This window comes from Orbicella faveolata, unplaced genomic scaffold (genome assembly GCF_042242905.1).
Source record: "Orbicella faveolata isolate gen_17 unplaced genomic scaffold, um_ofav_v1 contig_13, whole genome shotgun sequence".
Classification (NCBI taxonomy): domain Eukaryota; kingdom Metazoa; phylum Cnidaria; class Anthozoa; order Scleractinia; family Merulinidae; genus Orbicella; species Orbicella faveolata.
In genome coordinates, this window is record NW_028301540.1 from 14,744,295 (window position 1) to 14,760,000 (window position 15,706).

General features: G+C 40.7%; 2 protein-coding genes across 2 annotated transcripts; both read left to right on the forward strand.

The window, feature by feature from the left end:
* The first annotated feature begins 239 nt into the window (after positions 1–239).
* Positions 240–1,427, forward strand: LOC149115174 (uncharacterized). Its single transcript, XM_089283893.1, has one exon. It carries the CDS (start codon positions 450–452, stop codon positions 1,425–1,427), a length of 978 nt encoding a protein of 325 aa, XP_089140019.1. The 5' UTR covers positions 240–449.
* A 3,603-nt stretch (positions 1,428–5,030) lies between these two features.
* Positions 5,031–5,956, forward strand: LOC110046131 (uncharacterized). The gene has a single exon (XM_020751808.2). The coding sequence runs from the start codon at positions 5,166–5,168 to the stop codon at positions 5,838–5,840; it is 675 nt and encodes a 224-aa protein (XP_020607467.2). The 5' UTR covers positions 5,031–5,165; the 3' UTR covers positions 5,841–5,956.
* Positions 5,957–15,706: the final 9,750 nt, after the last annotated feature.

The following is a 15,706-nucleotide window of genomic DNA, read 5'->3' on the forward strand; positions in this document are numbered from 1 at the left end:
GTTATAAGAAAACAAATCAGCTCCCATTAAATCTTTTTTAAACTGTTTTAGAAATTAGCCTTTCAGTTCGATCTAAAGTTTGAAAATACTCGATCTATTACTGAGTGCTAATTTACTAGTGCATCTATAACGTATATGAAATCATTGATATCATTTACGCTATTGTTTCAGAGTAAATAATAGATTTATTTAAATTCTCCATTTACTGAGCTTGCATTTGCCATTCAGATTGAATGGAAAAGGACAAGCACCAGTGCATAATACACTATGCTGCATGTGATAAGGAGGAAGAACATCTTGTGTCTCCAAAGGACATCAGCTCTTGGCTGGCTTTGCTGGAAGCAGCCAAAGTTCAAAATCATCAGGCAGTTTTGGATGTCGTCAAAACAGTCGAAGAAAATCACATACCAAACATCACATACCACCGAAAATGTAGAAGTCTGTTTACTATGAAAAGAGACTTAGAATCTATTAAGCGAAAAAGAGAAGAGTCAGTTGATGAAGACGCCAATCCCACAAAAAGGCAGTGTAGGAGAACATCCACCGAAGGGAGAGTATATAATCCTGTATGCATTTTCTGTAATAAGGTTAAATTCATGAAAAATCCAAAGTCAAGGGAGAAACTCATCCAGGCTGTACAACTGAGGGCAGATACAACACTCCGTCATTGTGCAATATTAAACAATGATGCAAGAATTCTTGCCATAACTAGCAGAGACATAGTGGCCACAGAAGCCCACTACCACGCTTCATGCTATAGAAGTTACACTAACATTAAAACCAAAAAACGTGATCATGTAGGTGATAAAGAAGTGGACAATTCTTCACAGGTAACTGAAATGCCATCATACGAAGTAGCTGAAGTAGAAGCATACGCACAACTTTTTCATTACATCAGAAACGAGGTAATTCCACATAAGAAGGTCGTACCAGTTGCCCAGCTTGCGGAGAACCTGGAAGCGTTCATGTTAAGCAAGGGTGAAGCTCTCAAAACTGCCACAAAGAAGAACATCCGTAAAAGGCTTGAGTCAGAACTGGGAAATTCTATCCATATTTTCCCAAATGATTCTGGAAAGTTGCTGTTAGTTCCTGATAGCTTATCGTTTAAGGATGTTGTCCTTGATAATGATAATCTCTGTAAAGAGCTAGCAATCTGGAAGGTGAAGCTAACTGATGACAACAAGATAACAGACCAAGCTTCATCACAGATCCGGGAAGTTATAAGAAGAGATATGAAACCGACTGCCTGGCCTTGCCACCCGTCTGATCTGTCAAATGCTGTGGAAATGCCTACCCAGCTGCATTGTTTTCTAGTTGGACTGCTAACTGGAAACCCTGAGAATGAAAAGCCATCTGAGAGAATGTCAAATCTCATCCAGTCATTTGGTCAAGACCTAATATTATGCTGTCACATGCGGTCAGCATAAGCCTCCCAAGCATGTGCTCCTTCCTTATGCTGTCAAAACATTAACTGGAAACACAGAGATAATCAGGATACTTAACAAGTCTGGCCACGGAATGTCATATACTCAGCTTGAGGAAAACGACACCGCTTTGTGTCTACAAAAGCTGACATCAGGTCTGGATGAAAGAGTGTCACTTCCTGCCTCCATTAAGCCACACATCTTCACAAACCTTGGCTGGGACAACTGTCATGGAATGCTTAATTACATCCCATAGGAACAGCTTCTTTAGAATCATATTTATTCCGTAACACTTGATTGTGTGATTTGTATTCTTTCATTACGTAACCAGTTCTGTTCAATACTTTGTAATTAGTCCTTAACCAATAGTTTTCTTTTCATTTCTTTCATTGTAACACCTTGCGTTTGCATATTTAGGGTTTTTGGGGTGATACGTGTTGAGAGGTTTTTCTGTGTGTGGAAGAAGCAGGTTGAAGTGTAGTTATGAGCGAGGCTAGAAAGTGGCAGGAACACGTCCAGAAGCACATTTTCATTACTGAGAAGCCATCAGTAAACCATTCCTAAATTCACGACAAAGAGCCATTTGCCGGGGAACGCAAGTGCTAAATAGCTGGTCGAAGCAATCGAAGGACAAGCGTAAAGTTCTGTCGAAGCAATCAAAGGACAAGCGTGCGTAAAGTTCTGTCGAAGCCATTGAAGGACAAGTGTAAAGTTCTGTCGAAGCAATCGAAGGACAAGCATAAAGTTCTGTCGAAGCCGTCGAAGGACAAGCGTAAAGTTCTGTCGAAGTTGGCCGTTGTAAACTGGACAGCTGAAGTAAATCAGAGAAGTCAAGTTGAAATGTACCGGACTGAGTGAAGACGTAATCGGAAGTAAGTCGAAAGGTGGGAGTAATAAACGGGAGTTTGAATTGGTTCGTTGTGTGTCATGTGTTGGTGGAACGTTGTTGGGGTCAAGTTCATGGACAAGGACTTCAGACGCGAGGTGAACTGAACTGAACTATGGAAACGCCTTTTTTTTTAAGGAATATTCTTGTAAATAGATTAAGTGTACTGAAGTATTTAGCTTGTTTATTATATTCTTGTAAATAAATTAAGGTTAATTATTTAGCTCATTGTATTATTGTTAGCTACCCTATTTAAAGTATAATGTTATTTTAGTGTAATTGTTATAATAAATGCTTGTAGACTTAGGTAGTTGTTGTGTGTTTTCTCAGGTTCGTTTATGCTTAGTTTTTTTTTTGTTAGAGAGAGCCCACCTTTGTGGTGCGGTTTCGTCACAACAACATAGACAGAATTGAGGAAACCTTGTCAGGCAAAGGAACATCCCACCGTGTCAATGGAATCGTTGTACAGCCTAGAGTCTTCGGTCCTGACCCACTGTGAAAGATCTACCACGCATTGACAAAAGGAAACAGAGGACATTGAGCACAGAACATCAACCCCAACTTGACGTATATGTCGCTGGCCCTCGTGTGGGACCGCGTCCTCTCAAAACCAAGGATGACTATGCTGGTGAAGCCAACAAAGCTGCGAGAAATGCAGAGCAGAAAAACATGCTATGGATCCTTGCTAGGCAAGTCAATTCAGACATCCAAAAGGTGCCTAGTTGGACTGGATTTAACATCCAAACAAGGGATCAAGTTCAAGTAACACCAGATGTCGAACAGTGTTTGAGATCCTTAACCAGTCAGAGGAAATCAGGAAGAAACTTGATCTATCATCAATTGTCGTTGTCATGGATCAAGCACTTTACGCAAAAGCAGTGGAAATTGCATGGAAGCAAGACCAGTTTTCAAACATTGTTTTGTGAATTGGAACATTTTACACAATTTGCGTTACATTGGCTATTCTGGGGAAACGATTTGGAGATAGCGGTTTGAAGGACATCTTCAATGAATCACAGATAGTTGCTGAGGGCTCCATAAGTGGTGTCATTGATGGAAAGCATTACAACCGTGGCGTGCGGGCACACAAGTACCTGTATGAAGCACTGATGAGGTTAACATGGACTGAGTTCATGAGAAGGCTTGAGAAAAACGATCCCAATCATCGCATCACAGTGGCGTCTTTTCTTGAGCAGGTGGATACACTGGCTAATAATTTGAAGGAAGAGAGCTTAGACCAGCTGCTTCAATGCCCAGTCCTGCCTCAAGTGATGACTATGTGGAGAGAGTTCCTGAATCATCTTCGTCAAAGTAATGGTGAACTTTCAGCATTCTGGATGTCATATGTGGATATGGTAGAGGGAATAGTTCTGGGCCTGTGGCGAGCATCTCGTGAAGGTGACTGGGATATACATCTCCATTCCATACGAATGATGATCCCTTAGTGTTTCGCCTATGACAAGGTGAACTATTCACAATACCTGACCCCTCACTTTGCTCAGATGACAAATCTCGGTGACAAAAATCCTGAAGTACAGAAGGCATTCAAAGAAGGCAGTTCTTCCGTTCAGTTAGCCAGCAGCAATCCCTTTGGGAGGATTCCAGTTGACCAGACAACTGAGGTCACAGTTAACAAAGATACCCAGAATCCTGGTGGAACCACACGCTTTAGCTTAAAACCTGCAACTGTTCAGCACTACTACCTCACAGCAGAATACCGAAGTGCATTTCTTGGGCAGCTAAGAAACATGGTACAAGGATCCAACTCGGAAACGCAGCATACAGAGCTTCAGTCATCAAGAATAAGGAGAGATGAGCTGGTGGTTTCGTCCATAGTTGACCTCATCCAAGGCTGGTTTAATCCATTTTCCAAGAACCAAGAACTGATTAGCATTTCAACTGCAAAGAAAGCCCCCAGAGAGATTGCCACAGACCTGAAAACAGCACACGCGGTTGGTGAAAGATGTTACACAAAGTTTAAAGACGAGAGGATGGAGAACACTCCTCAAATCAGAAAATTCCATGACCCTCTGAAGACCAACAAACTTAAGACATTCGGCGACATGAACAAGAAGAAACATGTGCAAACCAACGAGCTATCGATTAGTTTGAGAGCAGACAGGTCCTTGCTTGGAAGAATCATAGTTATTGCACAAGAACGAAGATTGCAGATGGATACCATCCTTTCACACCCTCTTGGACCACTTCCCTGGGTCTTGTCAACTCCAGATGGCCTTCTGAGAAAGACCAACGAGGCCTCCCTGGCATCACTGTTACAGAAAAATGTTCAGTTCTCTGAGGAAGTCCATGTAAATTCTGCTGCAGTTATTGATGGCATGTCTCTGGTGCAAAGGCTAAAGGGAGATCAACTCACCTTTGGTGATGTCACTATGACTGTCCTGTCTATGACAATGAAAGAAGGGGTGTCGTGTAACAGAATAGATGTCGTATTTGACACCTACAAGGAGCTATCCATTAAGAACAGTGAGCAGCAACTGCGAGGTGAAGAGTCAGGACACCAGCTTGTTAACATCACTAGCACGCAGATAGTTAGGCAGTGGAGGAATTTCCTGACAAGAGTAAGCAATAAGACGAGCCTTATCACCTTCATCGTCAACGAGTGGAGAAAGGAAGAGTGGAGAAAGGAAGCATGCAGACAGAAGTTGGAGGAGAAAATGTTGTATGCCAATGCTGGTGATACATGCTACAGAATCACTGCAGAAGGTAGTGAGGAGTTTCCAACACTGAAGTCTCAACAGGAAGAGGCAGATGGACAACTGCTCCACGCTTCCCATGCAGCTAATGAGGGCTTCAACTCTGTTCTTGTCTGTTTGGAGGACACTGATGTATTTATCATGTCCTTGGCATTTAGCAATGAGATAGGAGCTTCCCTGTTCATGAAATCTGGAACTCGTACACGGACAAAGGTTATTGACATTACAATAGTTGCTGCCTCACTTGGTCCAGAAGAGTGCAAAGGTGTTCTCGGAATGCATGCATTCACTGGGTGCGATACTGTGAGCGCATTTGCAGGAAAGGGAAAGGCACAAGCATTGAAGCTATTAAAGAAGAACACAAGGAGCCGAGAAGCCTTAACAGAGCTGGGAAAAGAGTGGGGCCTATCTCCTGAATTAACAGATAAATTAGAGGAACTTACTTGTCTTCTTTACTCTAGTAACACGGTCACCAAGAAAGTCAATGAGCTGAGGTACCAGCTGTTTTGTTCAAGAAGAGGGGAGATAGAAAGCCACCAGCTTCCTCCTTGCAGAGATTGTCTTGTGAAGCATGCAAAGAGAGCAAATTATCAGGTTGCCATATGGAAACGGTGTTTAGAGAAAGACCCACAAGTTCCGACTCCTGTTGGACAGGGATGGAAGATTGAGCATGAAGATGGTGTTGCCAAGTTAGTTGTTGACTGGATGGACATAAAAGCAGCACCAGAGGCCATACTTGAGCTATTAGCGTGTAACTGCACTAAAAAGTGCGTCACCCCTAAATGTCTGTGTCACAAATGGCCTAAGATGTACTGATATGTGCAGGCTTGCTGAATGTGAGAACCAAGGTTCTGTTCAAGAGATCGAGAGTGCTGATGATGACAATCGAGTGAGCAGTGATGAGGAATATTAAACTGAACGTCAAAGAAGTTTCTGTGAATTCTCACAAGTACTTTCTATGTATAATTTCTATGTATGCCAACTGGTAAATATAGAAATTAGGTCAAGTGACTCATTTACTTAATGATATTCTTAACTATACCCACGTTAAAGAACATCAGAAAGAACGTCAGAAACATTGAAAAGAGCAGGTTGAATTGAAGTGGATTGGAGTGCCTCGTAGTACAGTCTTACAGTTGTCTGTCATGTAAAAATGCCATTTTAAAGGCCCTGGTCACATGTCCAGTGATGTAAACGACAGGATAAACAACACAAAAATATAAAAATGATATTTGTAAAGCAATGTTGAGTAAGTGTTTTTGCAGATTTTGATGGACATTTAAAGCTAATGAACACACATGTATGTCAAACCAACTTCAGCCTCATTTCCATGCCAAAGTCGTGCTCTGGTCATGTGACTAAGGAAATGAACCATTTGTAATTAAAAATGAATGTGTGAAACAATGGTACTGTTGTGTATGTGTTCTGTTCATTTTGGTGGACATCTGAAGCTACTAAGCACAAAACAAGCTTCAGCCTCATTCCCATGCCTGAGTCACTTTAAAGAGCACTGTTATCTACTAGTTACCATAGAATCATTGCTATCATGCTTTTCCCTATTATTTATGGTCTAATCTACTAGAAAACCACCATAAACCTTATTCACCCCGGATGATACCAACCAGCCCTACTGGCTCACAGACTATGTAGCCTGTGAGCAGGCTCGTCCGAATTCTTCAGTTTCGCGCTCATTGGCTTGCTTTGCTTACCGAATTTACTTTTCCGTCCTCGCTGGGAGCCTGTTCGTAGGCTAGCTCTTGTGTGGAAATTGTTAATTAACATGACTAGTTGGATGACTGGGTGGCTAAAAGCAAATTAAAGTTATAGTATTGAGTACAGCAACTATTATCTGTACTCAACAACACAAATGGAACCAAATCGAACGTTCGATTAATCCAAGTTAATCAGTTCGGTAATTTCACCGCCAAGATAAGACGCGAATATTGCGTGACAAAGCCATCAAATTCATGATATTCCCGATGATGTTATTACAACACAAAATAGTTTTCTTTATATTTGTGTGCACAACCTTTAAGCACCTCAAACCTTTTACCACCCAAGAAAATGAGGCTGGGACTGTTATCGTAACAGAAAGTTTAGTTTGTGCTGAGCTGTTACTCTTCTCCAGTTGTAAATTGCATGCAAGTATGAGCAAGAAGAGTATCAGTTGGCCAAGCTGGAGTTTGAATTTTCAGCTGAATGTGCATGCGAACACTAACATAAACAATGTAGTGGCGATCTACTATAAACAATCAATAAGCATCTTTTTTTAAGTTTCGGTTCTTTGGGAAAGTTTAGTGGTGCTTGATACTATCTAAAAGTGAGTCGGTTGCAAGTCACTAAGTCACTAAGTTTTGCTACAACAAACGGATCAGAGTAGAACAGTGAAACTTCACACGAGATCGAGTGAAAACTACAAGATTTCGGAATTTCCTGCCATGTCCTGATTGATAGAAACTATCAAAGATACTGCATTTTCAATGTTTGTAAAAAATTTACATGTCAATTTGGCCATTGTCAATTTAATAACACACTTGACCACTTCTATGCTTTCAAACTCAATGAGTTCATTCAGTCCTCTGGGATACAGCTGAAACGATCGGCCTCTGTATTACCGACTCAGAGATTCAACTCATTTGATTAGTTTTCGGAAAAGTTGTTAGTATAAATATTATCAGGAGAGATGGAATTGCAGCTGAAGAAACACTCAACCGAAGAACGTGTTCGTTTTCTGGGTGAAAATGCATTTGAGAAACCGACGACTTGATTGAAGTTTTCAAAAGTAAGCCAAATATCACGTGCAACCTCTTTGACCACCCACTCATTCAGATCATTGTCTCATAGACCTTTCTTTCTCACAAAGCTAAACCCTGTTGATGGAGGAGACTTTCCTGATTCCGATCTCCGCACCATAAACTTCATTCATGCCCAAACGGATCGAAGGCATGCAAGACCGCAAGAGGTCAGTCATCGTGGCATGGACAAAGCAAACACATACGGTATGATTTTCTAGCTCAAGTAGCTAGGTATAAGGCCTACTACTACTGGGTTTGCCCAAGTTTCTGTGTTTCTGTTTCTACTGATATGTATGTTAAAACTAAGGTATACTAAACTCTGACTAAACTCGCTGGAAGGTGCATAAATTTTCCCGCCTATATGTTACATCAACGTAGCTGTGAACGTGTGGTCTACTTCAGTTTATATCTTGACTGTAGTGACTGAGGCTGGAATTAATTCAAATTTAGAAGGACAAATTGTGTTAAGTGGCGGACGTATAAACATGTTTTTCATTGTAAGGTTGTTTGAAGTTTCGTAGGTGTATATTTGTCTTATCTGCTTTCCAGCCTAAAAAACAGTAACTTCTTGCAATGTAGCCAGGCATCTCCAAGCACGACTTTGTCACCACGCCAAAACGTCTCTGAGTCTGCCCTGTAAATTTTTTCCTATTCTAAACATATATCGTTAATCTATGTTTTAATGTACAATTTGATTATTGCTGACCCCATTTCGCTCACACAGGTAAGGTGACACATTTTACATATACAGTTTAATTTTATGACTTCAGTAAAATGTAGGGTTATGTTGTGCTATTAAGATACATGTACTAACTTAAAATCCAGTGGCAGTATTAATGATCAACAGCCACCGGTAGTAACGAAAAACTACAACTACTCATTTCTTGTCATGCTGCTTCGTTGTCAATGTTCAACCTCCATGAACATCTGTGCCCATAGAGGAACTGATACATTATTGTTTCATTCAAAGACATCTGTTCATCTAGAATCTTTAACAAGAAAATACTGCTAAATATGCTTGGAGGACTGAATTGTAGACACAAAGAAACGGAAACTATACAGCTTGTTTTCATTGTTCATATTGGGCATGTTATAAAAATGCACATTTGCATGTGCTCTGGATTCTACTGCGTTAAAGGTTGAGAAGTTGAAATCCAGCAGAAGCCATTGTGTTGTCAAGGCAAGATTTACATGCTTGCCTCTTGACAATTTCCAGGCTGAGGTTGTCCCTTGTGGCAGCCTTGCTTGAGCAACCGCATGGGTTCTTGATTTCTCATTTGACCTGGCTCACATGATGGAAAATATTCCTACTAACAAAATTCAAATTCAGTTCTCTTTTTCAAAACTATCCTCTCCGATTCCAAAAATATGAACAGCAACACCACCTGGAATCAACAAGCAGTAAACCTCCAGTTCAGTGCTCCAAGAGTGGAAAGAAAAATGAAAAAAAGCATACAAAGAAAGAATCATATGTTAAAATAAAAAAAACTCAATAATTGTTTTGCAAAGTAGTTCAACTTCAGCCAAAGTAATAAAAAAAACTTAAATTGAGTTTGAAAATGAAATTAGAGCAAGAAGCAAATAGCAAATGGTTATTTTTTATGGAAGAAAACTAAACTGGCTTTCAGATATACCAAAAAGCATGACAATAAATAAACATTTGCAAGCAATAGAAAAGGACAATATTTTAGGGGATGGTACCTTTGGAACAGGTGTAAAGGGTGATATCAATGCTAAAATGTTTGTTTCAAGTCCTTTCATATGAAAAGTCTAAGATCATTAATGAAAGTATTGTTCGTTCCTACTTCTCACTCTATTACTGTTTACTTTTTGGAGTTAGCTTAGATCCAGATCCAATTATAATTAAACCAATTTATTGAATGTGATCAAGAAATTATAACACTAAGCAGACAACTATTTTAGGAAGCTAACATCTGCAAAATGTTAAACAATTGCTCACCAGAGCACATAATCTTGATAAATTTCAGCCATCTATTTGATTCGCACACTCCCCGAAATTTAGGCTATGACTTGGACAATAAAGAAAATGCCAGTGGCGGATCTGCATTAACAAGTTGATTATTTGAAAATTGAGCTTCTTAGTTGACTTGTTTGCATCCAGCTAATACAACATTACAGCTGTCATCACTTTTTACATTTTATTCCTTTTTAGCCTACACTGTATCACACATTCAACATCCTTCTCATGGCATGAAACAAACGACACCCTCAAAATTGACCAATCACAACCCATCAGCATGACCTTAAATTGTGGCCAATTTTGATTGAGTGATATGAAACAAATAAGGTCTGCATCAGTTGTGATTGGCTCATTTCAAGAGCATGCCTAAAGACAATGTTGAAAGATGTGCACAATGCATGTAACTCTGAATGAGACCATGCAAACATCATTATTAGTTAACAACTGTTGACTTGAACCTTGATCTTCACCTTTTCAAAATGAGTGTATTCTTGACTGGTTAAACTTTCGGATAATCAATTCATTGATGCACTCGTGGAGTCTGTTATTGAGATTTTAGAAAATCACATCATGTCATTTTTTTGTTATAGTTAAAAAAACAATTTATGATTTGTTATTCTTCTAACTTACTTTAGAAATGGAAAACCGTTTTATCATGGCTGCTCTTCCACATGTTCTTGGGGAGAAGAAGTCAGCCAAACACCAGCCAGGTGTTAACTTTTGGAAAATTGTGCCGGTAAGATTACTTTTATCAGCTATGGTCAATGATTCCCAGAATTGAGAATGACATATTTCAAGTTATTGAAAGCTGTAGTGATGCTTAATATTTTAGTATAAATATTTAATACACTCAGCAGAATTAAGGTGGCCAAACACAGTTTTCACACACGCTTAGCATTGCAAAAAACAAACATGCCGTCAATATAGAGTGATCATTTTATTTACTCAACACCCGCACTATCTGTGCTATTTTTCTCTATAATTGAACGTAGTGTATTGATGGCTTTAGCCTTTTTTTCAAGGATATGTTAGAAAAGGTAATGATGCAAAGAACCCAGCAATTTTCAGCTTTGTTACCAAAAGAACCCAGTTAAATGCAGCGCATGCCCAGTTGCTTGAAAAATTGAGACTGATTGCTTTTGCAGAAACTTGCCGATTTCTAAGAATCCAGTCGTTAGAATTTCAAGAAGTTTGGCAAAAAAATAGATCGGAAACCACATGAATGATCTATCACAAAAAATCTGAATTTTGACATGGGGAATTTTTAATAATACAGAGTATGCAGTGAAAATGATTTACAGTAAATTACGAAAATCGTCTATGTCAAAATTTTATTAGAATGGTGTTGACGGAAGGGATTTAATGTCAATTCGTGGTGGGCAAATGATGAAAAAAATCTAACGACCGGATTTTTTTTAAATAAACAAAAACCATTTTTTTAAGCCTTGTTTTTAACCAGCCCCATTGCCATGGCAAGAGCACACAACTTAGCCAAAATGCAAGAATAAACTGTTATGTGGTTCACCTTGACTCTTACAAAAAATGGGCGACATAGGAGTAATAGTTTAAAAGTAATGGTGAATTAGGCATAGCCACTTGAAAACTGTGTTCGGCCACCTTAAAAGAACTCAGGAAACAATAACCTGCATAACTGGTGGTTTCAGTGGGCTTTTGGTGACTGGAATGAATGGCAGAGACAAAACCAGGATAAGAATGGTGGTTTCTCCCTATTTCTTGTCCACCATTCTTCGCAAGGTTTTGACTTTGCTGCTTGTTCCACGCCATAAAAGCCCACCGAAAACCGTCCTGGAGTATGCTCCCTTATAGTAATATGGGCTATATTGGTATGTGCGGCTGTTACGTATATGGTTTGTCTTACCATATTTGGAGTAAACATGTGTGTTCTAGTTCTATGTAGCTTACATGAAGTATGCATTAAACGAGTTGAGTTGCATTGCAAATGGCGTCTTGTCGTGCCATCCGTAACATGGTGTCAGAAGTGTTTTGTTGATCTTATGGCGAGCTGCAGCGCTCAAGATTACGTCTTCTGGTTGATATTCAGTCAAAGCAGTTACTGAAGCGAAACGAAGTGACAATTCCTTGATTTACGGTACGTACAGCGCATTTCAACATCGACCACGTGTGTTGAAACCCAGCAAAACGATGTCAGACACCGAACAAGATCCTCCACCACCAGCTCCACCGCAAGCTCCACAGCCTACTCCGCCGCCTCAAGTCCTCAGTTTTCCTTCAAATTTTCCAGTACCAAGCGCTATGGTTTGTCGAGGAGATATCACGAGCAACTGGGAATTTTTTAAGCAACAATGGCAAGATTATGAGGTAGCAATGGGTTTGGATCAGAAGAGTCAATCGATCCGATTAGCAACCTACCATTCTGTTATGGGAAAGGAGTGTCTGCAAATTTTCCTGAATCTGAATTTTGGCACCGAAGTACTGACGATAACTTCAGCATTGAAGGCGCTGGAAAACTATTTCCTACCAAAGAGAAATGTCGTCTATGAGAGGTATGTCTAACTCTTGCATTCAAGTACCCAAAGAAACTGTTGATTGCTATGTCAATAGATTAAGAAAACTCGCAGCATCGTGTCAGTTTGGAGCACTTGCAGAAGAAATGATACGTGACAGGCTAGTTATTGGAATACAAGATAAGGGTACAAAAGCTAGATTGCTCAGAGAGAAAGATTTGTCTTTGGATAAAGCTCTTGACATGTGTAAATCAAGTGAAATAACGAATAAGCAGCTAAAGTCGATTCAAAAGGATGAGAAACAAAACAATGAGGAACTGAACTTAGTTCATGTGAAGCGTAAACCGATGCAAGGCACGATGCCTTCTCATCCGAAGAAACCACCAAATCCAAAGAAACCTGACAAAAAAATGGAAATGTAAATATTGTGGCCAACAAAAGAAGCATGCCAAGCAGACAGAATGTCCAGCTTATGGTCAACAATGTCGCAATTGTAAAAGAATGAACCACTTCGCCAAAGTGTGTCAGGCAGGCAAAGAGAAGGTTCATGTCGCTGAAGTGGCAGGTTACGAGTCTGAGGAATCATTATTGAAGATAGAAGAAATTACTGCAATTAATGGTAGTGGTAAACAGTTGACATCCAGTATTACCTTTGTGATAGAAGAGCAGTACAAAGAGCAACTAGCATGTCTGTTGGACACTGGTGCAACTTGTAATGTGATCAGTCACAGAAATTTAGTTCAGCTGTTGCAGAATGGTGATCCCCCCTTGTCTAAGTCCAATGCCCAGCTAAAGCTATTTGATGGTAGCTTGATGAAGCCTGTAGGTGAGACCACACTCACAGCAGAGAGAAGGGGCAAGCGTCTGGACCTGAGATTCCAAGTTGTTGAGAGTTCTAACAAACCCCTCTTATCGGCTGAGGCTTGTGAGCAGTTGGGACTTCTCAAAGTGGATATAGATCTTGAAGAGTCCATTCATGTCCTGAAAAGCAGTAGTAACCTGACCAGAGATCAGATTCTTGTTCAGTACAAAGATGTTTTTGAAGGGTTAGGCCATATTGGTGATACAACCATTATCACAGACCCCAGCGTAAAACCAGTGCAGCATTCTCTGCGCTGAGTGCCAGTTCCCCTGCATGATAAGGTCAAGGCCAAACTTGATGATCTGGAAAGGAAAGGAATCGTGGAGAAAGTCACAATACCGACCGACTGGATTAGCAGTATGGTGGTTGTCGCAACACCAAATAAAATTAGGATTTGTTTGGATCCTAAAGATCTTAACAAGGCAGTCATCCGTCCAAAGTACCAAATGCCTACTCTAGATGAGTTGTTGCCCAAGCTTAGCAATGCCAAAGTGTTTAGTACCTTAGATGCTAAAGATGGGTTTTACCAGGTTGGATTAGATGAGAGCAGCAGTCTCAAGACAACATTCTGGACTCCCTTTGGGCATTACAAGTATTTGAGGCTACCCTTTGGTATCAACCTGGCTCCAGAAGAATTCGAATGCAAATTGCATGAGAAACTTGATAGTCTTCCCGGTGTAGAAGTGATAAGAGATGACATATTGGTCATGGGCTATGGAGAGAATGATGAAGAAGCAAATCGAAATCATGATGAGAACTTGATTCGTTTGCTAGAGCAAGCTCGAAAAGCCAATCTGCGTCTAAACAGCAGCAAGTTGAACCTCAAGAAGTCTGAAGTCAGATTCATGGGACACTTGATCACCAAAGATGGGTTACAGCCAGATCCTGAGAAAATGAAGGCAGTTCAGGAAATGCCGAGGCCTACATCCAAGAAGGAACTCCTGAGTCTCTTAGGATTCGTTAATTACTTGGCAAAGTTTCTCCCTAGGTTATCAGAGGTCGCCCAGCCACTGAGAGAGATGACAGCAAAGGATGCAAAGTTCATCTGGTCCCAGCATCATGAGACAGCATTCCAGGAAGTGCGAGAGCTTGTAGTCAAACACCCTGTGCTCAAGTATTATGACCTTCAAGAAGAAGTCACAGTGCAATGTGATGCGAGTGAATACGGGTTAGGAGCAGCTTTATTACAAAACGGCCAGCCAGTTGCTTTTGCTTCACGGTCCCTATCACAGACTGAGAGGCAATACGCTCAAATTGAGAAGGAGTGTTTAGCGATTGTCTTCTCCTGCAAAAGGTTCAGTCAATACCTCGCCGGTCGTAAAAAGATAACGGTTGAGTCAGATCACAAACCCTTACAGTCCATTTTCCAGAAGTCAATCCTCTCTGCTCCATGTCGACTACAAAGAATGATGTTGAGGCTACAGCGCTTTAACCTAGAGGTTAAGTACAAGCCAGGTGCACAGATGTATGTTGCCGATCACTTGTCTCGAGCCTCGCTTGCTGTCAAGACGGAGTTGACAGACAACTTTCAAGTTTTCGCTCTTGAACTTGAAACACTTACTCCCTTTGATTCCATCAAAGTGGCTCCAGAAAGGTTAACTCAGCTGCAGAAGTGCACAGCACAAGACCTCGTCTTAGAGAGCCTGAAGACCACTGTTCTAACAGGATGGCCTGAGAGAAGAGAGCAATGCCCAGTACAAGTTCATGACTACTGGAACTACAGAGAAGAGATTTCACTCCAAAATGGTATTCTATTTAAGAGTCAGAGAGTGATTGTCCCCAAAGCCATGAGGCCAGAGATGCTCTCAAGAATTCATTCAAGCCATCAAGGAGTCGCATCATGCCTAAGAAAGGCCAAAGACATCGTGTTCTGGCCTGGAATGAATTCAGAAGTCAAAGCCCTGGTTGAGAGATGTGCTGTCTGTGCCGAGTTTCAGGCTAGGAATGCTAGTCAGCCAATGCAGTCTCATCAACTTCCAGACAGACCTTGGAGTAAAGTGGCTACAGATTTGTTCACTGTTAGTGGAAAGAATTACCTCACAGTCGTTGACTATTACTCAGATTTTGTAGAAGTTAGTGAACTTGAAGATACCACCTCACGTGCAGTTATACAAGTACTCAAAGAACAATTCAGTAGACATGGAATCCCGGACACTGTTGTCTCAGACAACGGATCACAGTACAGCAGTCAAGAATTTCATGAGTTTTCACTCAGCTGGGAATTTAACCATGTGACATCATCACCACACTACCCAAAGTCAAATGGGAAAGCAGAGTCTTCAGTGAAGACAGTTAAACTGCTATTTAAGAAAGCGGACCGAGATGGGAAAGATCCATGGCTATCGCTACTAGACTACAGGAACACACCTACTGAAGGTATAGGTGACAGCCCCGCCCAGAGACATGTCGCGCCGAACACGAACTCTCTTACCAACAGCGTCAAGCCTTCTCCGTCCCAAAATAAGCGCGCATTCTACAGAGAAATTAGAGCGGAAAAGGCAAAAGGCGAAGTTCTACCATGACCGTCATGTGAAGCAGTTACCTGAATTAGAGATTGG

Coding starts and splice junctions, on each gene's coding strand:
- LOC110046131 (XM_020751808.2), top strand. CDS start 5,166: ATGTCCTTGGCATTTAGCAATGAGATAGGAGCTTCCCTGTTCATGAAA.
- LOC149115174 (XM_089283893.1), top strand. CDS start 450: ATGAAAAGAGACTTAGAATCTATTAAGCGAAAAAGAGAAGAGTCAGTT.